The sequence below is a fragment of the Prionailurus bengalensis genome, chromosome A1 (genome assembly GCF_016509475.1).
Source record: "Prionailurus bengalensis isolate Pbe53 chromosome A1, Fcat_Pben_1.1_paternal_pri, whole genome shotgun sequence".
Taxonomy (NCBI): domain Eukaryota; kingdom Metazoa; phylum Chordata; class Mammalia; order Carnivora; family Felidae; genus Prionailurus; species Prionailurus bengalensis.
The window spans coordinates 94,364,605-94,389,296 of record NC_057343.1 but is presented as its reverse complement, the minus strand read 5'-3'; the positions used below and the strand labels follow the sequence as shown (position 1 = coordinate 94,389,296).

General features: G+C 41.5%; 2 protein-coding genes across 2 annotated transcripts in view; both read left to right on the top strand.

Moving 5' to 3' along the window:
- The window catches only part of CCDC112 (coiled-coil domain containing 112), a 33,217-nt gene extending 21,964 nt beyond the window's left edge, over positions 1-11,253 (top strand). The window contains 6 exon segments of the mRNA XM_043573337.1: positions 1,833-1,908; positions 2,312-2,702; positions 7,497-7,910; positions 8,625-8,720; positions 10,182-10,300; positions 10,508-11,253. Of these exon segments, the coding sequence (XP_043429272.1) occupies positions 1,833-1,908; positions 2,312-2,702; positions 7,497-7,910; positions 8,625-8,720; positions 10,182-10,300; positions 10,508-10,550 (1,139 nt within the window). The 3' untranslated portion in view covers positions 10,551-11,253.
- A 3,795-nt stretch (positions 11,254-15,048) lies between these two features.
- Positions 15,049-24,692, top strand: part of PGGT1B (protein geranylgeranyltransferase type I subunit beta) — a 62,505-nt gene continuing 52,861 nt past the window's right edge. The window contains exons 1-2 of the mRNA XM_043554157.1: positions 15,049-15,222; positions 23,780-23,898. Of these exons, the coding sequence (XP_043410092.1) occupies positions 15,083-15,222; positions 23,780-23,898 (259 nt within the window). The 5' untranslated portion in view covers positions 15,049-15,082. The remainder of the gene's footprint in view (positions 15,223-23,779; positions 23,899-24,692) is intronic.

Sequence of the window (24,692 nt, the reverse complement as noted above, 5' to 3'; positions counted from 1 at the left end):
GGAGTCTTTGGGAGATAGAGAGACAGTGCATGTAAAACATTTGTTCAGTGTTTATAATCTAGGAAGCACTAATAAAAAAAAAAAAAAGTAACTGTGACTCTCCTAATTATTATTTATTAAATTCATACATGAAGCCATAAAAATCCTAGAAGAGAATATGAGTTAATATTTTTATCATTGTATTCTAGTTTATAAGAATGACAATGAGAAGCCATAAAGACAAGAGTGAACATACCTGACTACTTTACAAAAAAGCCCCAAACCATAAAGTTGAAAAACAAATTAGGAAAGTATCAGCAATACATATGTAACTTATAAAAAAACTAATTTCTGTAACATATAAAGAGTGCCGACAGGGGCACCTTGGTGGCTCAATTGGTTAAGTATCCAACTCTTGATTTTGGCTCAGGTCATGATCTCACAGTTGTGATATCGAGCCTCGTGTCTGGCTCCACGTTGAGCATGGAGACTACTGAAGGTTCTCTCTCCTTCTCCCTCTGCCCCTCTCCCCTCCTTGAGCTCTCTCTCTCTTTCAAAGAAAAAAAAAGAGTGCCCACAAATTGGAGCAACAAAGGTAAATAACCTAATAGAGTAGGGGGTAAAGATTATCAAGTGCTCGTTTATAACAAGAGAAATACAAAACACATGTGAAAATACTGCTCAGGCTCATTAATAATCACAACAATGTCACTGAAATCAGTCACAATCGGTTTGGCCTCCCGTTTTGGAAACAGTTCGAGGTGCGCAGGAGGGGGCACTCAGGAACAGTAAGTCAGTAGAGCCTCCCAGGAGGACAGTGCGCCAGCGTCCTCCACACCATGAGGTGCGTATGCTGTTTTATTTGGCATTTCAGATTTCTCTGTTATCATCTGAAAACATCCAAGCAAGCATGCAAAATCAGTACACAAAAAAATATTTAGCATGGCATTGCATCTATCGAAAGGTTCATCGCTTGGAGAATTAATTAAATGAATTAGGGTAGATGTAGACAATGAAAGACTATGTAGCCATGAAAAGAATGAGGGGGACATATATATATACTGATATGGAAAGCTAGCCACATGTGTTTAAGCACATTTTGTTAAATAAAAACTGGTTGTCACAAGACAGCATGTGTAGTGTAAAACATTTCTATGGGAAAAATAATGATATTAAGGTTTAATAATATGTGTGTATAGGAATAAATTTATAGTCAGAAAAAAATTGCAGTCATAAACATTAGCTTCATAAAAGCGCAACTGTCTTATCCTTTAGGTTACAAAGCATTTTTTTTTTTTTTTCAACGTTTATTTATTTTTGGGACAGAGAGAGACAGAGCATGAACGGGGGAGGGGCAGAGAGAGAGGCAGGCACAGAATCGGAAACAGGCTCCAGGCTCCGAGCCATCAGCCCAGAGCCTGACGCGGGGCTCGAACTCACGGACCGCGAGATCGTGACCTGGCTGAAGTCGGACGCTTAACCGACTGCGCCACCCAGGCGCCCCTACAAAGCATTTTTAAGTTAAGGTGTGACATTCCCTTTTCTCCTAACATTTAATTCTTAGTCATATTAAAATATGACATAACAGGAGTGCCTGGGTGGCTCAGTCGGTTAAGCGTCCAACTTTGGCTCAGGTCATGTTCTCGCGGCTTGTGGGTTCGAGCCCCGCGTCAGGCTCTGTGCTGACAGCTCAGAGCCTGGAGCCTGTTTTGGATTCTGTGTCTCCGTGTCTCCGTGCCCCTCCCCTGCTTGCACTCTGTCTCTGTCTCCTTCAAAATAAATAAACATTAAAAAAATTTTTTTTTCAAAGATATGACATAACAGTTTTTTCATATTTTTTTGTTTTTTTACAGTTGTTGAAAAGCTCAGAGAAATGATGGAAGAAATTGAAAATGCAATTAATACTTTCAAGGAAGAGCAGAGATTGATGTATGTTTCAAACTCATTTTAATATAAAATGATTGACGTTTATGTTTCACTGCCTCTCAATAGGTTGTTCACAAATCATTTTATTGTTCTGTATTTAATATTGGTCTTACACAAAAGCAGTATAACACCTCTCTTCTTTTGTTTTAGGTTTCAGACTGCTTTTTATGTTTAAACTGAATTTTCATTTATATTCGGACAAGATAATGTCCCAAATAAGAATTTGAACGACGTTTTTTTTTTTTTTTTTACTCTGAGGAAACTCTTTTGAGGCTTATAATGTTAATAATTCTAAGTGGAGATGATGACACGGAGTCAGGAATAATGAAATTTGAGGGCGGAAAAGGAAAGGTTCATATGGATTGGTTTGTATCTTATTATTGACAATTTACCTTTAAAATTGTAGGTATGAAGAGCTTATTAAAGAAGAGAAAACAACCAATAATGAGCTGAGTGCCATATCAAGAAAAATCGACACCTGGGCTTTGGGTCATTCAGGAGCAGAACGTGCTTGCAGAGCAGCGTCGGGCAAGGTTCCTGTAGACAAAATGACGCCAGGCACCCTTCCGGAAGAAGTGGTAGATTTTGAAAACTTCCTTCAGCAGACAGGAGGGCGACAGGGGGGCTGGGACGACTATGACCACCAGAACTTTGTAAAGGTGAGAAACAAACATAAAGGGAAGCCGGCATTTATGGGAGAGGTTCTCGAAAACCTTCCTGCAAGAACACAGGATGAAGTTCAGCAGCATGAGAAATGGTATCAAACCTTTCTGGCCCTGGAAGAAAGAAAAAAAGAGGTAAGAATCATTACAAGAGCTGTCATCTGTTGTATGTTTCTGTCTTCTAGGCACTGTGCTACGTAAACTCTTTGACACTGTCTAGTCGTTAATGTTACAGCCTTTCCGGGAAGTGTGTTTAGAGTCCCCTCCCCCCACTCTTTTCAAAGAGAAACGGAGGCCGCGAGAAGGTAGACATTTTACCCAGCCAGTGAAGTACAGTTGTATTTCCTCAAGGCCAGACACTTCTACCCCAAGAAATAAAACAGCGGTCCAGAAAACTTCGGACTGTGGGCAGAACCCTCTGTGTGCACCTGAAATGTGGGAAATCCAGAGCTGTTTTAGGCATTTGGTAGAAGTCATCTTACCACCAAGGCCAGATTGTTGTCAATAGAAAATAAAGAGGCAGTAGGAAAAAAAAGTGTCTTTGATTCTTAAAAGCTTCTTTGAGTTTTGGAGCTTAAGCCTCATTGCCTATTTTATTTTATTTTACTTTATTTTATTTTATTTTATTTTACTATTTTATTTTATTTTATTTTATTTTATTTTATTTTATTTTATTTTATTTTATTTTATTTTATTGTTTTAGATAGAGAATGTGAGCAGGGGAGAGGGGCAGAGAGAGGGAAAGAGAGAGAGAGAATCCTAAACTGCCTTCCACGCTCAGTGCAGGGCCCAACGTGGGGCTCAATCTCGTAAACCATGAAATCATGACCTGAGCTGAAATCAAGAGTTGGACGAACCACCCAGGCGCCCCCTCATTGCTTATTTTAAAAGACTCAAAAGTTTGGCTACCCAGAGGAAAGGGTAACTCTTAATGGTAGCAAATACGTGACAAGTTGCATTTTCACAATAATATTATTTTGGCTTTGGTTTAAATCAGGACTTCTCAATCTTGGCACTGTTACTATTTGGGCTGGAGAATTCTTTGTTGTCCTGTGCGTTGTAGATGGTTGGCAGAATCCGTGGCCTCCACCCTCAAGGTGCCATTAACACTCCCTTAGTTGTGATCATCAAAAATGTCTCCAGACATTGCCAAATGCCCACTGGAGGGCAAAAATTGCCCCTGCTTGATGGTCGAGGTCTGAGTCACTTTTTTGTGGACTTCAGCTATAATAAACATCATCTAGGTTGGTTGGACAGCAAAGGTATGACTGTTCAACAGATGACATACCTAAGGAGCATTAAAGAAATGTTGATTCCATGTTTAAAGTTGTTGTTTTTTTTAATGTTTATTCTTGAGAGAAAAAGAGAGAGAGAGAGAGTGAGAGCAGGGGAGGGGCAGAGAGAGAGAGGGAGACACAGAATCTGAAGCAGGTTCCAGGCTCCCAGCTGTCAGCACAGAGCCCGACGTGGGGCCTTTGGGGTCGAACCCAGGAACTGGGAGATCATGACCTGAGCCTAAGTCAGATGTGCTAAATGGACTTAGCCACCCAGGTGCCCCTACATGCTTTTAATTTAAAATCTTAAAAGGGGCTTGGGTGGCTTATTTGGTTAAGCATCTGACTTCGGCTCAGGTCATGATCTCACGGTTTATGAGTTCGAGCCCTGCATTGAGCTCTCTGCTGTCAGCATGGAGCTCTCTTCAGATCCTCTGTCCCCCTCTCTCTGCTCCTCCCGTTCTTCCTGTCTTTCTCTCTCTCTCAAAAATAGATAAACATAAAAAATAGCTTTTAAAAATAAAACCTTAGGGAAAATAACTGGGGTTCATTGTTGTGTTTTTTTCCTTCAAAATAAGTTGAATGTAGGAAAATTGATATTTGGGACTTTAAGAAAATTTTTTTGAAACAAGTCTTTTTTAAAAATTTGTTTTAAGAGAGGGGCGCCTGGGTGGCGCAGTCAGTTAAGCGTCCGACTTCAGCCAGGTCACGATCTCGCGGTCCGGGAGTTCGAGCCCCGCGTCAGGCTCTGGGCTGATGGCTCAGAGCCTGGAGCCTGTTTCCGATTCTGTGTCTCCCTCTCTCTCTGCCCCTCCCCCGTTCATGCTCTGTCTCTCTCTGTCCCAAAAATAAATAAACATTGAAAAAAAAAATTAAAAAAAAAAAATTGTTTTAAGAGAGAGAGCACATGTGCAAACATGGGAGAGGAGCAAAGAGGGAGAGAGAGAATCCCCAAGCAGGCTCTGTGCTGTCAGCACAGAGCCCAATGAAGAGCTCAATCTCACAAACTGAGATCCTGACCTAAACCGAGATCAGGAGACTCTTAACCGACTGAGCCACGCCCCTGAAACAAGTCATTTTAAAAACCTCAAAATAGCAAGCTATTAAAAATTATTTGGGCCTTTTTCCCAGGATACTGAAAACATGGGGTCCCTGGACCAGCAAAATGGTCCATGGACCAGCAAAGTCAGCGTTACCTGGGGACTTGTTAGAATTCATAGGGCCCCAACCCCAGACCTAATCTGAACTCGGGGTATGGGACCAGCAGTCTGTGTTGTCACAAGGCCACTTGGCTGTGCTGTTACGAGCTAACATTTGAGAGCCATCTCTCCAGGGAAGGGAGCAGACACAGTGCTTCTTGTCATAAAGGTAAACCACCTGGATTCTAGCTGGCTCTTCTTCCCAGCCGCTCTGTATCCTGGTGTTTGGTGACAGCCTGAATGTAGGAGTGAGGCGGGTGGAGTATGCAAGTTGAGGGGCCATTTACTGAAGTAGGACATGGTGGAGGAGAAGAGAGAAGCTTGGGGGAGAGCGTCAGGAATGTAGTTTAAACTCTACTGAGTTTAAGATGATACGTGGGAAATTTTCCATTTGTTTCTCCCACGTCCCTTCACATGTCCCGTATTTTGCCCCAGTGAAGATACTTACTTTCAGACGTGCCCTGAACCTTCTGGCCTGAGTACCCTTGTTTGTCCTATTCTCTCTTTCTAGACCCTTTCTTCTTTGTTTTCCCCTCCACCGCCAGCCTCTCAAAACCCGCCCAGATCAGGTGTTACTTCCCGCTTGCCCACTCACACACAGGAGGCCCCCTCAGGATCCACAGACACCTCGTGTATACCTCTTTTATGATGTGCAAGGGCACGTTCTGTGTTCTGGTGTGTTTGCACCTACCTCATCTAGAGCAGTGCTTGATCCAGGGACTGGCTGGGTTTGTAAAGCGTTAACTGGTTTCCAGTAGGATAAAGCGATTGCACTAGAACCGTCTACTCAGTAAGCATACTGTTTGGTTCAGTTCCCTTTTTTTCCAAAGAAAACTTTCTTGTTGAAGAAAGCAATGCATTGATCTACATTCTGGCATGAATTCCTGATACGTTTGTGGGCCTGCACTTTGAGTAACTATGTACAAAGTGGCATTTGCTATTGTTTTAATTGTCCATGGCTCCGATCACTTTGCCTCGCGTATGGTACATATACCACAGGGATTTATTTAATGAATGAGTGATACACCATGAGAAAAGATGAAGAAATGGTTTCCTGACTTGAGGGCAAAAAATTCAATAGATGTATCTTTTATGGCTGCCAGAAGGCCGCTAGAATTTTCAATAATATTTATGTACCCATATGTAATGCAGTGAAGCGATTTTACTTTTTTTCTTCACACCTCTGAATCATTATGTGCCAGGCACTGACTCACTTCATCTTCATGACAAGCCTATTTACAACAGGAGCAACACGAGGACAGAGAAGTTTAGTGACTCATCCAAGTTTACACCTACTAAATGGCAGAACCAGGGTTTGGTCCCAAATAGCCTGGCTCCAGACCTCATGCTCTCAACCAGCCCATTTTTATTTTTATTTTTTTTATAAAGTTTATTAATTTATTACTTGTGAGAGACAGAGAGAGACAGGGAGACACAGAATCCAAAGCAGGCTCCAGGCTCTGAGGTGTCAGCGCAGAGCCTGATGCAGGGTTCGAACCCATGAACCATGAGATCATGACCTGAGCCGAAGTCAGATGTTAAACCAACTGAGCCACCAGGTGCCCCTCAACCAGCCCTTTTTAAATTCCTCTTCTGATATTTGACCAGAGAAAGGTCACTCAGAAAGTATTCCAAGCCTAGAAAGAGGATTTGGAAACAGAGCGAGATAACTGGAGGAAACAGATGTTCCCCACGAACACACAAGCAAAGGAGGTAAAGGAGAGAAGGATACTGATGAGGTACAGTCCATGTGAACCTGGGGATTCAGACAGGAGGAGGAAGGCCAAAAGGATAAACCACTATTCGCTGTTCAAAAGATACATTCATTTTTTATAAAACATAAGTAGAAAATTGCATTTGCACAGGGGAAAAAAAAAGCTTTAAAACCTAAGGAAATGGCATTCTGCAATCAATATTCTTTCTAGAAAGATGGATTTGACGTTGCATTTTTTTAAAGTTTATTTATTTTGAGAGAGAGAGCATGCCAGCATGAGCAGGGAAGGGGCAGAGAGAGAGGGAGAGAGAGAATGCCAAGCAGGCTCCGCTGTGTCAGCACAGAGCCTGATGTGGGGCTCAATCTCACAACCGTGAGATCATGACCTGAGTTCAAATCAAGAGTTGGACGCTTAACCAACTGAGCCGCCCAGGCTCCCTGAGGTTGCATTTTAAAGTGCTCTTGGTTAGAGGTGCCTGGGTGGCTCAGTCGGTTAAGCATCCACCTTTGGCTCAGGTCATGATCTCGCAGTTGGTGAGCTTGAGACCCACATCAGGCTCTGTGCTGACAGCTCGAATCCTGGAGCCTGCTCTGGAATCTGCCTCTCTCTCTCTCTCTCTCTTTCTCTCTCTCTTTGCTCCTGCTCTCTCAAAAATAAATAAATGTTAAAAAAAAATTTTTTAAAGAGTGCTCTTGGTTATTAAAAAAGTTTTTCTCTTGCTATCTTTTTTAAATCACTTAGTCTATTCAGAACTGGAAAACCAAAAAGCAGCAAAAGAAGGAGGAAATTTTTAAGTTAAAGGAAAAGGCAGAGAACATATCTCTGCTCTTTCACAATAAAAAAGATAATCAAAAGCGAAAAGAGGAACAAAGAAAGAAGCAGAAATTGGCAGTCGAAGCTTGGAAAAAGCAGAAAAGTATAGAAATGTCAGTGAGACGTGCCTGCCAGGTGAAAGAAGAAGAGGAAGAGAAAGAGAAGAAGCGACAGAAAGAGCACCAGCGCCAGTTTAAACTAAAATTACTACTGGAAAGTTACACCCAGCAGAAGAAGGAACAGGAAGAATTTCTGAGACTGGAAAAGGAGATTAGGGAAAAGATGGAAAAGGCAGAAAAAAGGAAAATGGCTGCTGAGGAGATTTCCAGGTTTCAAGAGAGAGTGAGTAAATAGGGTTCTGAATCCGGTTTCTTTTCTTTTTTTTTTTTTTTAAGTGTATTTTTTTATTTTGAGGGGCAGAGGGAGAGGGAGAGAGAACACATGCGTGAGAGCAGGGGAGTGGGAGAGAGAATCCTAAGCAGGCTCCACGCCCCGCACGGAGCTCTACACAGGGCTCGATCCCACGAACCGTGGGATCACGACCGGAGCCGAAATCAAGAGTCGGACGATCAACTGACTGAGCCACCCAGGTGGCCCCCTGGATCTTTGATGCTGCACGTAGAGGTGTTACTTCCAGATTGAGATCAGCGAATATTGAGTGCTTCTCATGTGCCAGGCCCGTACCCAGCATTCACATAAGCCAAATGAGAAAGCCGTGCTCCCTAATTTGTAGCAATTATAGTCTCGTGGGAAAGGGAGACGTTCAAGTGGGAGGCTGCAGCGGAAGGGGGTTAATTCCAATATGTGGGGTTTATTAGGAGAGAGCAGAGTGCGGTGCTAGAGGTGTGGCCTGGGCACTTGAGGCATTAGATAGGCAGCAAGGGAAGCATTCGTAGCTGTGTCAGACCGAAGGTGATGCCGCAGTGGAGTCTTGAAAGAGAAGAAAGGGGGGATCCTTCCTGGCAGAGGGAACAGCATCAATGCTGCTTTGAAACAAATTCTGATCAACTTTGTTTTCTTAATGTTATCCTTCTTTTCTTGGTGTGTATTTTTTAGGATTTACATAAACTTGAACTGAAAATTCTAGACAGACAGTCAAAGGAAGAAGAAAAGGCAGAAAAACAAAGAAGACTGGCAAAATTAAAAGAAAAGGTACTGGCTGCTGAGATTTCTTTATTTTTATTGTTACTGTCCTGATTCCTTGATTGGTAAGGATACAAGCATAAAATCTATTTTCTTTAAAAACAATTATTTATTTTGAGAGAAAAAGAGATAGAGTGTGAGTGGGGGAGGGGGAGGGGGAGAGAGAATCCCAAGCAGGTTCTGCGCTGTCAGTGCAGAGCCTGACATGGGGCTCGATCCCACAAACTGTAACATTCTGACCTGAGCCGAATCGAGAGTCAGATGCTCAACCGACTGAGCCACCCAGTGACCCTAAAATCCATTTTCTTTATATTCAGTGCTCCATTTCTGTATCATTTCCTCTAAATTCCATACTTATGTATTTACATGTTACAAAGCACAGCTTAGCACAACTTAGGCAACTGTTGTTTGAATTCTGCCATTTCACATTATAAGTACCTTTTATTTTTTTTAATTTTTAAAAAAAAAATTTATTTATCTTTTAGAGAGAGGGAGACAAAGTATGAGCAGGGGAGGAGCAGAGAGAGAGGGCACAGAATCCAAAGCAGGCTCCAGGCTCTGAGCTGTCAGCACAGAGCCCGACACGGGGCTCAAACTCACGAACCATGAGATCATGACCTGAGCTGAAGTCGGACGCTCAACTGACTGAGCCACCCAGGCACCCCGGAAGCATGTTATTTTCTTTACCCTGAATTAGTTCTCTCTTCCTACTCTTCATTCTGTTTTTCTTATTTTCTGTATATGCCTCTATTTTAGACCAAGTGAGCTAGGCGCATGGCTTAATCTCCCTGGTAGGACTCAGAACTACAGATGTTGGTGACTCTCATGGGTAAAATCAAGAACTTCTGGTGGTTATTTGTCCTAAAGTTATTGTCTGCCTATCCCACTATCACACTTGGCTACTTACATTTCCCTCAGGTTACAAACAGAAAAACTAGAACAACAATGGAAACAGAATAAAATCATTGAATTAGAAAAAAATAAACTAAATTAACAGTTTATTAATAGATTGATGTAGTCCAGATTTTGTGTTAGCTCTAGAAGCACAATGAGAAGTTTACTGAAAAGGGGGTGCCTGGGTGGCTCGGTTTGTTAAGCTTCCGACTCTTGATTTCGGCTCAGGGTCATGATCTCATGGTTTCATGAATTCAAGCCCCGCATCGGGCTTGTGCTGACAGCTCGGAGCCTGCTTATGATTCTCTTTCTCTCTCTTTCTCTCTCTCTCACTCTGCACCCCCCATCCTGTTTCTGTCTCACAAATAAATAAATAAACTTTAAAAAAAATAAATAAAATTTTAAAAACAAGTTTATGGTGAAAAGGTTACTAACAGTTTTATTTCTGTTTGGCTAATATTGAGGATGCTTCTTAAAACTGCTTGCTGTTGCTAGGGATCTCACCCACTAGTCCAAACTAGTTTGTATAAATAGTTTATATAAATCAACTGGCATTCATTTTATTTCTGATTATAGGTTGAAAGCAACATTAGTAGAGATCCCTCTAGGCTTTACAGACCTACCAAAGGTTGGGAGGAAAGGACCAAAAAGACAGGACCCACAGGCTCTGGGCCACTTCTGCAGATTCCACACAGGTAAAAAAGGAGTGAGAGTGGCTGTCCCCTTTATAATAATTTAATAACTACATGTTTATATTTTATGCAATTTCTGTATGTATGCTACATTTTACAGCAAAAAGTTGATCAAGTAAATCCTTATACTTTTTTTAAGTTAGTATTTAATTAGTTAGGATTTTTTTTTTTAATTTCCTTTGTATTTATAATTGCCCTTCTTCTTTTTAGGGCCATCCCAACCTGGAGACAAGGAATTGAGAAAAGAATATGAGATAATGAAGTTGATACTCAGTTGATGAGAATGTCAACATACTCAGTCATACCAGGAGAGAGTCACTAACCATGTTCTTTCAACAGCCCTAAACCCAGTCAGAGTGATAATTGTGTTGTATGTGAACCGATAGGTATTGAGTTTCATGCGGCGTTGTCGTATTTCCTGTTTATACTAAGAGGGTATTTCATGGGTATGCTGGCCTGTTGCTGATGTAAAAGTTTCCCTGAATAAGTTGATGTTACAAACATTGCTTCATTTTAATACTCGGAACATTTCAAAGATTCTTTGTTTTCGTCATGGCATAGCAAAATAAACTGGGACAATCATAGGGGAACATTTTTTTTTAAACAAAAATTTTGTAACATTTATAACTTGGAGATGAATCAGCTTAAGTAAGAAAAATGTAAAGGTTTTCCTTTTTTTTTTTTTTTTTGGAAATAAGTTGGTACTTTTCTAAGTTTAACAAATTGGCCGTTTGTTCAGTTACTACATTTTTGTGTAATAAACATTTTTGTATTTGTTTGAAGCATGCTTTGTTTTATAGAGAATATTTATTAAAAAAAATATGCCTCCCCTCATATATAACCTGTTATTTGTATTCTCAATATCTTTTTGGTTTCCTTTAGCTCTTCCAAATTTGCCTAAAGGGGAAAAAAGCCTTTCTGGACTTCACACATTTATAAAACCTTTGTGTCTTTCACATCTTCCTGGCTGGTGCAGTTTTTTTTACTGCTTCTGTTTGGCTCAAAATATTTGGTGAAAAGATTGAATTTTAACATTTCCAAATTTATGTGCATGAAAACACAACTTAGTTTGACTCAACATTTCATATTATAAAATCTTAGTTCCTACTTTTAATCAGTTCCTATCATATAGGAATGGTACCATGTCCATGGTAAATGTAGGAAACTCATTGCTTTTAATTTTTCTCTTCGAATATCTTTTTTTTTTAAGTTTATTTATTTATTTTGAGGGAGACAGAGCGTGAGTAGGGGAGGGGCAGAGAGAGGGGGATAGAGAATCTCAAGTAGGCTCTGCGCTGTGCTGTGCACAGAGCCCAATGCTGGGCTCGAACCCACGAAACCGAGAGATCATGACCTGAGCTGAAATCAAGAGTCAGCCACTCAACCAACTGAGCCACCCAGGCGCTCCTCTTAGAATATCTTTAATTGTAATTTGACATATCTAGGTCATTTGACCTAGAAATTTACTAGTAGTAGTGGCCAAAACCTTGTCTTATCTCACAGTTAATAGTCAAAGTAGATGACATCCAAATTTTGGAGGCTGAATTCTGATTACACAATTATTGCTGCAAAATGAGAGAAATAACATAAAATATCCTTAATCAGGAATGCCTGTTTTATTTGGTAGTCTTTGTTCTCTAGAACTCTTTTTATTAAATGATTGGAGACAGTTTAGAAATAAAATATAGACATGGACAACGGATTTTAAAAACAGAATGGAACTACTACAAGATACCCAAAAGGAAGGTTTCTTATGTATGGTTTTTGAACATGTTGCTTTTTTTTGCACACAAAGGCAGCTCTCCATTTCCTGCATCTAAGGGAAGCATACCAGGTCCTGTGATTCTTATGGCTTTTTGTCTGTTTTTTGGTTTGTTTCTTAATAAAAATATGGGATTTTCTTTGACAAAACCAGTCCTTCTGAGTCTAAAATAAGTGAGGGATTTATTATATGGTTCCTTTATATAAAGGATGTAGCATAAACATAATATCTCAGTTACAGGCTCATAGAAGGGCAAAATAAACATTTCTTATACTGGTTTAAAAAAGATAGGAATAAGAAATTTAGAAAAAAACCCTAAAGGGAAAATATTTTTTTTTTTCAACGTTTATTTATTTTTTTGGGACAGAGAGAGACAGAGCATGAACGGGGGAGGGGCAGAGAGAGAGGGAGACACAGAATCGGAAACAGGCTCCAGGCTCTGAGCCATCAGCCCAGAGCCTGACGGGGGGCTCGAACTCACAGACCGCGAGATCGTGACCTGGCTGAAGTCGGACGCTTAACCGACTGCGCCACCCAGGCGCCCCTTTTAAATTTTTTTTTTTAAAGGGAAAATATTAATAAAGCACCCATAATTCTACCGCTCCAGGGTAACTTTTTCCAAAAATATACTTGCATATCTTAAAGTAGCTACAAAGAGGGGCACCTGGGTGGTTCAGTCAATTAAGTGTCTGACTCTTGATTTGGGCTCAGGTAGTGATCTCACACTTTCTGAGCTTGAGCCCCGCATCAGGGTCTGCACTGGCAGCATGGAGCCTGCTTGGGATTCTCTCTCTCCCTCTCTCTCTGCCTTTCTGCTGTGTGCACTCTTTCTCTCTCTCTCAAAATAAACCCTAAAATAAAATAACTATGTAGAGTACATTTTATTTACTATACTAAATTACTTAACATTATGTTACACATACTTTTCTGTTTCTATACATTTCCAACATTATTATTTAATGGCTGAACAATGTTCCATTATATAGATGTTGTATCATTCCTATACTTTGAAAACTTGAGCTAATTATACTTCTTACCTAATCATGTAGAGTGGCATTTTACATGGGGGTTAGATTCTGTCATGCATGCGTCAGCAACTTGTGTGGTCAAAATCACTCCTCAAAAGCCCTTTCCGTACCTAGTAGGCATATGATATTATTCTCAGTGAGTCCGCCCTCTCTGAATTGGATGAGATTGCTGGTTCCTGAGCTGAGAATCAAATGAAATATTTGGGTTCCCTTTAAGGGCCCGGTTGAGTAGGATCATCTTTCAGAGCATTTATAGACTGCATTGTTCATTCTAGTTAAATGTGTGTGATATGACTCCATTTTGAACATCTTCAGACATGTTTGTAAGTGTGAGAAAAAGATCTCAACTGTAATCACCAAATGAAAACTCCTCTCTGCTGGGCATACCTGGAAACCAAGCAACGGGGCCTATTTGTAAGGAGGCACCCAGAACAGCCCTCTGCCCATACCCAACCCTTTGTTAATGCAGTTTTTCAGTGAATAAGTAATCACTAGGGCCTAAAATTAGGTGCTTTGGGTTATTGAGTAAGTAGAAGACAATTCCTGCCCACGCAGTACTTATTTTAAGTAGTACATTTTCTAAGAAAGTGAACAATCAAAATTATATTCAAACTTCTCTTGCTTAGTTGACTGTAAAGAACCTGGGTTCAGGCCTGTCCTTTGGGTGGATTTTTTTTCCCCCAAAGACTGCCTCATGAACTTTTTTTTTTTTTTTTAATATTTATTTTTGAGACAGAGAGAGCATGAACGGGGGAGGGTCAGAGAGAAGGAGACACAGAATCTGAAGCAGGCTCTAGGCTCTGAGCTGTCAGCACAGAGCCTGAGACGGGGCTGGAACTCGCTGGAACTCACAGACCGCGAGACGCGGGTCTAGAATTCACAGAGCATGAGATCATGACCTGAGCCGAAGTCGGAAGCTCAACCGACTGAGCCACCCAGGCGCCCCTTGCCTCATGAACTTTTAAAGGGAATAATATATAATAGAAGCAAATTAAGATCCTCTTAAAAAAAAAATAGCATCTTATTTCATTTTGTAACATACAGGTAGTTGAACATTTTGTGCTATGGCAAATGGACGCAACATTGCTACTAGATGACACACTGACTCAAGCATGAAGAGTAAAATCTTTTTAAGACTTGCAAAAGAGAGGCATCTGGATGGCTCAGTCCGTTAAGCCTCAGACTTTGGTTCAAGTCATGATCTCACCGTTTGTGAGTTTGAGCCCTGCTTGGGGGCTCAGTGCTGACAGCTCAGAGCCTGGAGCCTGCTTCAGATTCTGTGTCTCCCTCTCTCTCTGCCCCTCCCTTCCTTGTGCTCTCCCTTTCTTTCTCAAAAATAAACATTAAAAAAAAAAAAAGACTTGAAGCACACACTTAGGAATATGTATCTTCTGTGTATATTGCATTTGTGTGTGTGTGTGTGTGTGTGTATATATATTTTTTAAGTGATTCCTGGTATTCTAGAGAGGACTAGGAACGTCTCTGAACCTTTGAAGCGTCTATAATTATTTAAAACACATTTATCTCCACAGATGGATTTGAAGGTTTAGTTTCCCTACCCATTCAGCTTAAAACTGTGACCTTCCAAAAAGGTGTGTTGGCAAATTTATTCTGATCCATCCGTTTTCATATATACCACCCTTCAGGGCCGTGATTTTCTCAAAGCAAACTAGGAGCTTTGGATCTTGCACTTCCTCCCAATTATCGAGGATACAAGTTCTGGAAGGATTTGTGGGCTGAATTTTACAAGGCTTAAGAGGGGTCCCCAATCCTGTAGGGCTCGGAAGAGAAAAGGTTGAGTCTAGAGAGAAATCAGGGATTAAAGTGCTGCGAAAGACCGTCAACAGCGAGGAAGTTCAACCACAGACCGGGTCAGCTCCCCGCCCCCGGCGCTCGCCCCATCCCCACGCTCCAGCCGCGAGTCGCCCCTCGGGCTTCCTTCACGGCGCTCGCCAACTGCTTCCGGGTCGCGGCGGACGTCGCTTCCGCAGCAGCATGGCGGCCACGGAGGACGAGCGTCCGGCGGGGAGCGGTGAGGGAGAGCGGCTGGATTTCCTGCGAGACCGGCACGTGCGGTTCTTCCAGCGCTGCCTCCAGGTCTTGCCTGAGCGTTATTCTTCGCTCGAGACCAGCAGGTGATTGGTGGCCGTGGTCATCGGGGTGGGGACGGAGCCCGGCCGCAGCGGAAAGGCGCCGCGGAGCCTGCGCCGCCGCCCACCCGGCACTGCCCGGTGCCTCTCCTCTCGGGCGGGTGTGCCGTGGCTCTCCTCCCGCGAGCTACGGCGGGGGGACTGGGGGAGCCGTAAGGCCAGGCCTTGTGGGATCTCCATTTTCCGCCTTTTTTCACTTCCCAACCATTTTTCCGGTCAACTCTGAGCTTCCTTTTTTACTTCCTCTCGTAGGCTGTGAATCGCTTGGCCTCATTACTTCCGAGTGTAAAAGGGAAAAGACAAACCATTTTGTCTCCGTATTTTAGATAGCCTGTCCTGTGCTCCCCTTTCCTGCAAAACGTTATTAACTCTGCACTGAACATCTGTATGGTGTTTGAGGTGTGGGAGCGGCGCAAAGCCTGTAAAGGTTTGAGGAGAAATGAACTTTCCAGGAATTGTAAATAGAAAGATAGGAGAAGGTTGGCGGAAGAGGTGCAGTGTTCCGTAAAGCAGGCTGTGAAAAGTGTATCTGCTGTAGCCTTGTGAGTTGGAGTTGGCTGAGGAGTGTGATTTGGCTGCGGCTAAGAAGCTGTGAATTAGTCATTCAGAGTAAAAGTCTGGGGACGAGGAGAAGGAGGCGGTTTTGCTCTGCACTGCTGGGTTTTGAAGCGAGCCTCCAAAGCTGCCTGGGACGGGCTAAGACGAGAGCAGATTGGTTCTGCTCTCATCTCTCCATATGTTCTGAATTCTGATTCCCTGGTGTATTTTGAACTCTGCATGACTGGGTCAGTTTTGGAAGGTTTACAGATTCCTTCTGCCTACGTGGTCTACAAATTTATTATGATAGGTACTGGAGTACAGCTGAGCAAAACATACAGTTTCGTATAAGAGGCACTAAGTAAGTGTTTGTTGAGTTGTGTGAGATGAGCCCTGAAGGACGAACACATTCTTGCTAAAGAAAGAGTGAAGCCTTACGTATATTCCTTTATCCATACATAGGTGTTGATTGGCTAGCAGAGCACATCCCTAGACCTAAATTAAGGTTTTCAAAACTGACTCCATTGACTGAATGATATGGGATGAAACAAATGATATTAATAAATCACATTTTGGGGGGATTAATTTTACGTGAAATTGGGGGTCGCCTGCCTGGCTCAGTCCGTTAAGTGTCCGACTTCGGTTCAGGTCATAATCTCACGATTCATGGGTTCAAACACCACGTTGGGCTCTATGCTGACAGTTGAGAGCCTGGAGCCTGCTTCTGATTCTGTGTCTCCTTTCTCTGCCCCTCCCCCAGTACCGCTCTGTCTCTCAAAAATAAACAAACGTTAAAAAAGTGAAAAAAAAATTTTATGTGAATTTGAAGCATTTGGATAAAAAAACCTGTATTGTGACTGTTAAAGTTGTAGCTATCATTTTAGGTCTGTGGTTGCATTTTCTAAATGCCAGTGTTTGATTGCTCTATTTAAAATTCCAGCATGGACAAAACCATATATATATACTAGTGCATGTTGGTAAACTGTGTAATGGTGCTCATAGAATAAGTAAAGCTGCAAAAACTGATTAAACTGATTTAACAACTTTAATACAATCTTAAAATCTACATCAGGCATCATATATTAGATAATCATGTGTAACGTCCTGGCGCATTAGTTAATATGTCTAATGTTTATCATTTGAGTAGAGTATCATTTCTTGTTTTGTTACAGCACACTTAGTAGCCACATTGAAGATCATCTGTATGTAGAAGTTTTTGTATTGATTTTTTAACAGTTTTTCAGTTTTTCTCTTTGCTGATTCACACTCCTGGTTTAGCATTAAGTTCTTCTGTGGTAGGTGTGTGTGATTCATGATTGACTTGAAGATGCTTGTGAAGGGTCTCTGACCTCTTAAGCAAAGGTGACTGGTCACAAAATTTCTACTGATACCAGAGTTTTCAGGTAAAACAATGTGTTGGCTAGGTCACAATTCTTACTCAGTATTGCTATTGTACAAACAATTATTGAGTGCCTGCTGTGTGTCTGGGTACAGGCATACAGTCCGAAACCAGTGCTTGTGGTGGTCCTGTGTTCTTTCTTACTGATAGGTATGAAACGGGACTCTTTGGAAGGCTCCGAACAGGCTAGACATTTAGACACTTATTTTCTGACCCACCATTTTGGCAAAATTCCTCCATTTCCCTGTTTCTTTTAGTCTTAGAAATAGGACTACATTTTAATTTTTCTAATAGCTGTGCCTTTATGAAAATAAAGTACTTGTAGTTTTACCTGTGGCTTTTTTTCATACGAATTTCTGAAAGGTGGTAGTTATTAGTTAACTCAGCTGAATATTTAACCTTGGATGGTGAGCTTTGTGCATTAACAGGTTTCTTTTTTGTAAGTGGTTTAGAAAGTTGTTTGGTTGGGAGTTGCTGTTGCCAATTGTATTTGGGTAACGGAAGTTAGGGTAGGGTAGGTTTGTTTTGTTTTGTTTTTTTTAATCAAAGGACTAAATACTGACTATTTTTTGTGTATGTTGTTTTTATGGACCCAGCTGCTCTCCAGGAAGGGTTTAGTCATTTGGTTTTTATTTTAGAAGACACCACAGTCAACCTAGTCTTTCTGTTCACGGGTCCTTCCATATTCCCCTACATAGCCTGTGATGTAGCTGACTACCATGTAGCAACCACTCTGCCCTCTCCTTCCCTCCCTTATCTGAAATAAATCACAGTCCAGCAGTGTATCTCTCAGTGTGATAACTGTGGCAGGAGGCTCTGCATTAGTGACATCATAAAATGCTCATGGGGCGCCTGGGTGGCTCAGTCGGTTAAGCGTCCGACTTCAGCTCAGGTCATGATCTCACAGTCTGTGGGTTCGAGCCCCGCATCGGGCTCTGTGCTGACAGCTCAGAGCCTGGAGCCTGCTTCAGATTCTGTGTCTCGCTCTCTCTCTGCCCCTCCCCTGCTCATGCTCTGTCTCTCTCTGTCGCAAAAATAAATAAAAACATTATAAAAAATTTTTTTAAATAAAATAAAATGCTTATAAAAATACACATACCTGGGTCCCTCCCCAGTTCTGCGTGGAACTCTGTGTGGGCCTGAGAGTGTGCATTACGACAAGCATCCCAGGGGGTACTCCTGCACGCTAAAGTTGGAGACTGTTCACTTGATAGGAGAAACAGATCTACAAACGGATTCTTGTAACAGTGCCTCCCAACCCTTTTGTGCATATAGATCACCTGGGGATCTTGTTAAAATGCAGATTCTGATTGCGGAGGTGTGGGAAGGGTCTAAGTTACTGTGTTTGACAAGATTCCAGATGATGCTGATCTTGCTGATCGCCTCACCGCGCTTGAGTTTGGTGGCCAGTGATTGTGGTATGTGCAGGGTGTTACAGAAGCCCCTTAGCCCAACCTGAAGAGACACACATCTCAGAGATGGCTTCTTGGAAGAAGTAACCCTGGAGCTAAATAAATATTCAGTTTGGGGGAAGTCTGGGATCGGTTATAGGCAAGTGGACAATAAAGGCGGATAAGTGAGTGTCGAGCAGAGAAACTTCAATCATTTGTCTAATAGTGTAAGGCAGGTGTGGTAGGAATTTAGCCTGGGGGGTAGACAGGGGCCAGATCACAGAGGGCTTTGTGTGCCAAGTCAGGAAAGCTGAATTTGAAGTCACATAAGTGATGTGAAGTTGCAAGCAGTGCATCTTCCTGATTAGATATGCGTTTTAGAGTCGTCGTTGAATTTGAAATTGGTTGTTGTAGTCAGTGGGACAAGATCAGAGCCAGAAAGACCAGTTAGCTGTCGCAGTAGTCCGGAGGCCAGATGCTGGGGCAGTGGAAGGACGGATAGAAAGGAGGGGTGGAGGAAAAAGGAGTTCCAGGATTCTGGGACTGGAACTGCCATCTGGTCTCGGGAGCATGAGGCCAAAGGAGCAGGTTTAGAGAGGAAGAAGATGATTTCTGTGACAGCACTTTTCCTATAGGTACTGAGTTGTTTCCCCTCATAATTTAACCTGCTTCAGGTTAGGAGGCTTGTTTTATTTGTTTTTGTTATGAAATCCAGCATGTAGTAGATGTTTAGTAAACATTTCTTCTTGAAAAATTATTTTGCATGTAAAATAATTCCAGAGATGAGCGGTTATACTTAAGAATATTTACCAGTCGGGCCAGCTATTTAAGAATATTACAGATGAAGAGTAAGGCTTAAAATTGTGGCATTTCTGCAGTGTTGCAGTAGGTCATTCCAGAGTATTTGTTGGGACCTCTGTGTGCTGTGTATTTAACTTTATGATTAATTTTCACGTGTTCTCTAAGGCTCTCATTTCCACTGTTAGCAATTTTATCAAGAACTGTGTTCCTATTTCTAAATATAGCTGCTTGTTTATAATTTTAGAACTCTTTGCAGTATGATTTAGTTATAGCCCCACCTGAGATCTAGGCAGGAATGCAGTCACTTGTTAAAGACACTTGGAGATGCCAGGAAAGAGACTGTATTAGAAAGGGGGCAGAGTAGGTGATCCAAAGTTTAGGAATCTAGTCAATGCCCATGAATCAGTGTTTCCAGTATATTCCCAAATGGTCACGTAATCTGCTCCAGCCTAACAGTACACTCCTCATTCTCATTTAGTGGCACAAGAAAATCGTATTACTGTGGTTGTTTTTTTTTCCCCCCACACTCAGATTGTTTTTATTTATTTTTTCCTGTTTAATCCATGGGGCATTTTTTGGGCTGTTTTTTTAAGACCTGAAAATTTTGTTGTTAAGCTTGAAAAATTTGGCATCTTTTGGAGATCTCATTCAGTTGTTGCCTCCCATCTGTGAATCGATCCCCCTGGTGCAGCAGCTTGATTTAGAGGGGACGAATGTTACTTCTTCATCCATGCAAGATACCCTTTGCACAAGTATTGTTCAGAGGGAACAAAGGGCAGGAAGGTGCAGCTGGCCTACTTTGCTTTTTCAGCATATAGTTTCAGAGTTCAAGTCTAGGGAAAGAAGAAAGAACACAAATGCTGTCCCAAGTAACAACGTTCTAATATCTACACTGGCCTGATTTTAGGCACATGTCTTGGCATGATTCCCCCCTGCCCCCCGCCCCAGCCCCAGCCATGTGCCCACGGTAGGTTGCCCAACAGTCCATACATACCCCAAGTAGGACTCACTGGGGCACCTTAAGACCCCCCCCCCTTAGTTCCCTCAGAGGCCCACATCCCCAAATCGTTTTTTATTATGGCTGCTTATTCTCTCCGTCTCACAGTTGTAGGACTGCTTGAGAACTCAGGTGTGGTCAGAAAGGAGTATCTTCCTAGCCTGTCTCAGAGGGAGGCCAGACATTGCTCCCAGTGGACTTCTTGGTTCTGCCAGCCGCTGCTGGGTGCCTCTCTTTATCAACATAAGCTTTTCACTGTGGCTGTGTTAATCCTATAAACCTTAGTCTCAACTGCTGGGAGTTGCAAATACTGGACTTCTGAAGTAAAGTAGTTTACCAGCAGCTGACTAATTTTCAGTGTTCGCATCCGTCTTCAGAAGCAAGTAAAATGAAAAGCAGATCAGATAACACAGGAACAGTGTGACTTTGGAGCAGGGTACCAGTGGTACCCTCCTCCCATGACAACCCAAAATATCTTTACAGTGTCCCCTGGGGGCATTATTGCCCCAGTGGGGTTTACTGCTCTAGAGCTGGGCTCCTGATCCTGGGTGCATATTACACTCACCTGGGAAGTTCCCCACACCTGTGCCCCTGGCCTCCAAATTCAAGTTACCCAGACCCCACTTTCCACCCGGAATTTCAGTTTCATTGTCGTGGAATAAGGCCTAGACCTCTCTGTGTTATATCAGTGTTTTAGTTTTTTGTTTTGTTTTTAAGTTTATTTATCTTGAGGGAGATAGTGTGAATAGGGGAGGGGCAGATAGAGAATATCCTAAGCAGGCTCCACACTGCCAGCGCAGAGCCTTATGCAGGGTCAAACCCACAAAGCCATGGATCATGACCTGAGCTGAAACCTAGAGCCAGACGCTTAACTGAGCCACCCAGGTGCCCCTAGTTTTGTTTTTTAAGCTGATTTGAATGTGCAGGCAGGTTTGAGAAACACCCCTGAGGAGAATACCACCGTGTGACTCAGTGTTCCTAAATAGTTTAATTGGTTATCTAGCAGTGAAATCTGAAGCAAATTACTTGACTTCTTTGGACTTCATGATCTTGAGCTAAAAAACTTAAGAGAGTACTTAACTTAGAAAAGAATACCCGTTTATTTTTATAGACTTTTAGTTGTTTTCTTCTTTTATTTTTTTTTTAAGCAGCCTTCATGCCTAGTGTGGAGCCCATCTTGGGACTTGAACTCATGACCCTGAGATCAAGACCTGAGTCGAGATCAAGAGTTGGACGCTTAACCGATTGAGCCACGCAGGCGCCCCTAGATGTTTTCTTATTACATACTTTTCATTAACAGGAATATTTTTGATTTATCCAGCCTTAGTAGGCTGTGTTATCAACAACCTCATGTTGTCCCCCATTTCCACCTCTGTCTTCCTTTTTTTTTTCTATAATACCTTAATAAACTAGATTATTAGATAATTTCATTGTATCTGACTGTGATCATTTACACCAACACTGAAAACCCCTGGGAGAGTGCTCCAGGTTGGTTAGATGAAATATTACAGGTCTTTCATTTATTAGTTAATTCAATAAGTGAGTACATATCCTGCACAAGGCAGACCTTATCTCATGAGACATAATTATCATGAACAGTGATTCTCAAACTTGGCTGCTGTTAGCTTGAGGTCTTTCCCATATCTAAAGTATCATTTTGTTTTGGGGAAGGGCAGGGCTCTCTGTGGGGAGGAAGGTTGCCAACCAGGGACCTGGAGATAAGGCCTATAGTGTAACAGTGTGATTAGATTCTGAAGTCACTAACTCATGTCAAATCAGGGAAAATACCAGTAATGATAGCCTCCTTGGGTGAGTGCTTGCGTGTGGGCAAGTAGTGAATACCTGTGTGAAGTGTGATGAGGATTTATAGATAAGCAGACTTAGAAAAGGCAGAAAAGATCCTGCCCAGGTTATGAATGGCTGTAAATCAGCCAACATATGATTTGAACCTAGCTCATTTGACAGCAGAATCTGAACTCTGAACTGTAGCCTCCCACATAAAGGGGTTCCACCGTCCTTAATTTAATCCTGATCTTGCTCAGATAAATCACCTGCGTAATTCTGGTGGCTCTCGGTGGTTAGAATTAAGTTGAGATACAGTATATGAGAAATTTGCTAGCTCCCTGTCTAATACACGGTAATAGTCTCTCAATAATGTAACTTTCCCCAAATCTTTGTTCTTAAGTGTAACAATATCTTATCAGTTTTAGGTTTTGCCCTTAAGCTTTGGTTGGAATTACTCTTTGGTGTGTTTCCTCCTGTTATCTAATGTATGCTAGCCTTTTTCAACCAGGGGTCAGAGAGAGAATTACATGGTTAAAAAAAAAAATTTAAAGAAAGAGTGACTGTTTTCTCATTTTTCTTAAGTTGGTAATATTTTTCTAGATGCATGAGAAAGAAGTTAATTTATTATACATAATGAGGGCATTAGGGCTTATTTCTCTTTTGGAATCTTTTCTGAAAAGGTTGCAGAATGTGTCAAGTGGCTTTGCTGTAAGATTTTGGACCAGATGATTTAAAGTATTAATTGTTTACTATTAGTCATAGGAACTGTTAGAATATAGAAATGTGATAACCATGTTCAGGGGTGCCTGGCTGGCTCAGTCAATATAGAGCATGCAACTCTTGATCCCAGGGCTGTGAGTTCAAGCCCCATGTGGGGTGTAGAGATTACTTAAATTAAAAAAAAAGATAACCATGTTCAGAAAACAGTATAGAATGTATCTCAGCCTGAAAAGAATTATATATAACAAACTCTTTATGTGAAAAGTAATCACTTAAGTACTAGTTTTAAATGAAAACACAGAGTTTACATTTCTCATTTAGTATGCAGTCTTGGAAGGGAATGTGTTGCCTTACAGTTTTTCATTCCATTGAAGAATCCTCTCTGGGAAAATGAAGTTGAAATGCATGTGTATTTTTTAAAGTGTTCCTTATTTCCCAAAATTCAGTTTAAGTTTTGTCCAGTTACATTATTTGTAAACAAATTTGAATACAGATGGGTTTATTCTAACCTTCCTTAAGAATTAAGCACCTACTATAAGTGTAGCTGTTCTTGGCAAGTAAGTGGAAATTGGTATTCTCTATGTTTTCCAGCCTTTTGGACTTACTTGTACTAATTGGGTGCAGGGAATTCCTTTTTTAACCTACATTAGCCTTCAGGTTGCTGATGAGTTTCAAATGTGTATGACTGTTTTTTTTACCCCAAACGCTCCTTTTTACAAATGAAACAAAGATTTGATTGATATTTTTAAATTATAAGAATAAATATGACTTTTTGGCTTTTGCAAAATGAGAGTACTGTTTGAATTAATTTTAAAATTAGAAAGACTTTATTTTTCTGAAAAAAAAAAACTTCAGTGTTTAGACAGTTATGATGTAATTTTACGTTTGTTTCTTTGTTTTTTTTTCTTTTAGGTTGACAATTGCATTTTTTGCTCTCTCCGGGCTGGATATGTTGGACTCCTTAGATGTGGTGAACAAAGATGATATAATAGAGTGGATTTACTCCCTGCAGGTCCTTCCCACAGAAGACAGTGAGTGAGTTTTTAGCATTTTATTTTTAGTATGACTAGCTAGTTGTACTCGGCATAACATGTGTTGGACTAGCAAATCGCAGTATTTATTCGTAAACTCTTACCACGTTTTGTTCAGCCACGTTTTTGCTTGCAATGCTGCCCTCCTGTTCTGTTCCAGCACAGAACTTGAGAGGTCTAGTCATGGGGGCGCCTGGCTGGCAGTAGGTGGATCGTGCGACTCTGGATCCTTGGGGTTGTGAGTTTGAGCCCCATGGTGGGGGTAGAGATTACTTTAAAAAATGAAATAAAAAGTAGTCTGATCATTAATCTCTCGAGAGAACAGTTGGCGGTTGTCTGGGATTAGAGATTGGCAGTTATAGCCGCATATTGTGTTCTGCGCCTCCACGTTGATGACTGCCTGTGGATGCTTTGTATGTGGTGTTTATGTTTGGTTAGTTTGGTAGCGTTTGCTCTATTTTTCATTCCCAGCCATTTCTTTTTTTCTTCTCAGTGAACTCTCTTCCGTCACAAAGTTTCATTTCAGTCTCCCTGTGGTTTTCCCTCTTAACGTTTCATGTTTCATGAGCCTTTCCTTAACGGTTTCTTAGACCTCTTACTAGCACTCCAGTCCTTTTTATGATGCTTCTTAAGCTTGATCAATTCTGGCCAGTTACATTAATTTTCAAAATTTATATATTACCCGATCAACTAAATGCACACAAGTTTTATATACCCTATTGCTTACTCTGTTCATACCTAACATTGATATAAGTTATAAATGTTAGAGATTCGAACCTTGAAAAGAGAAGCAG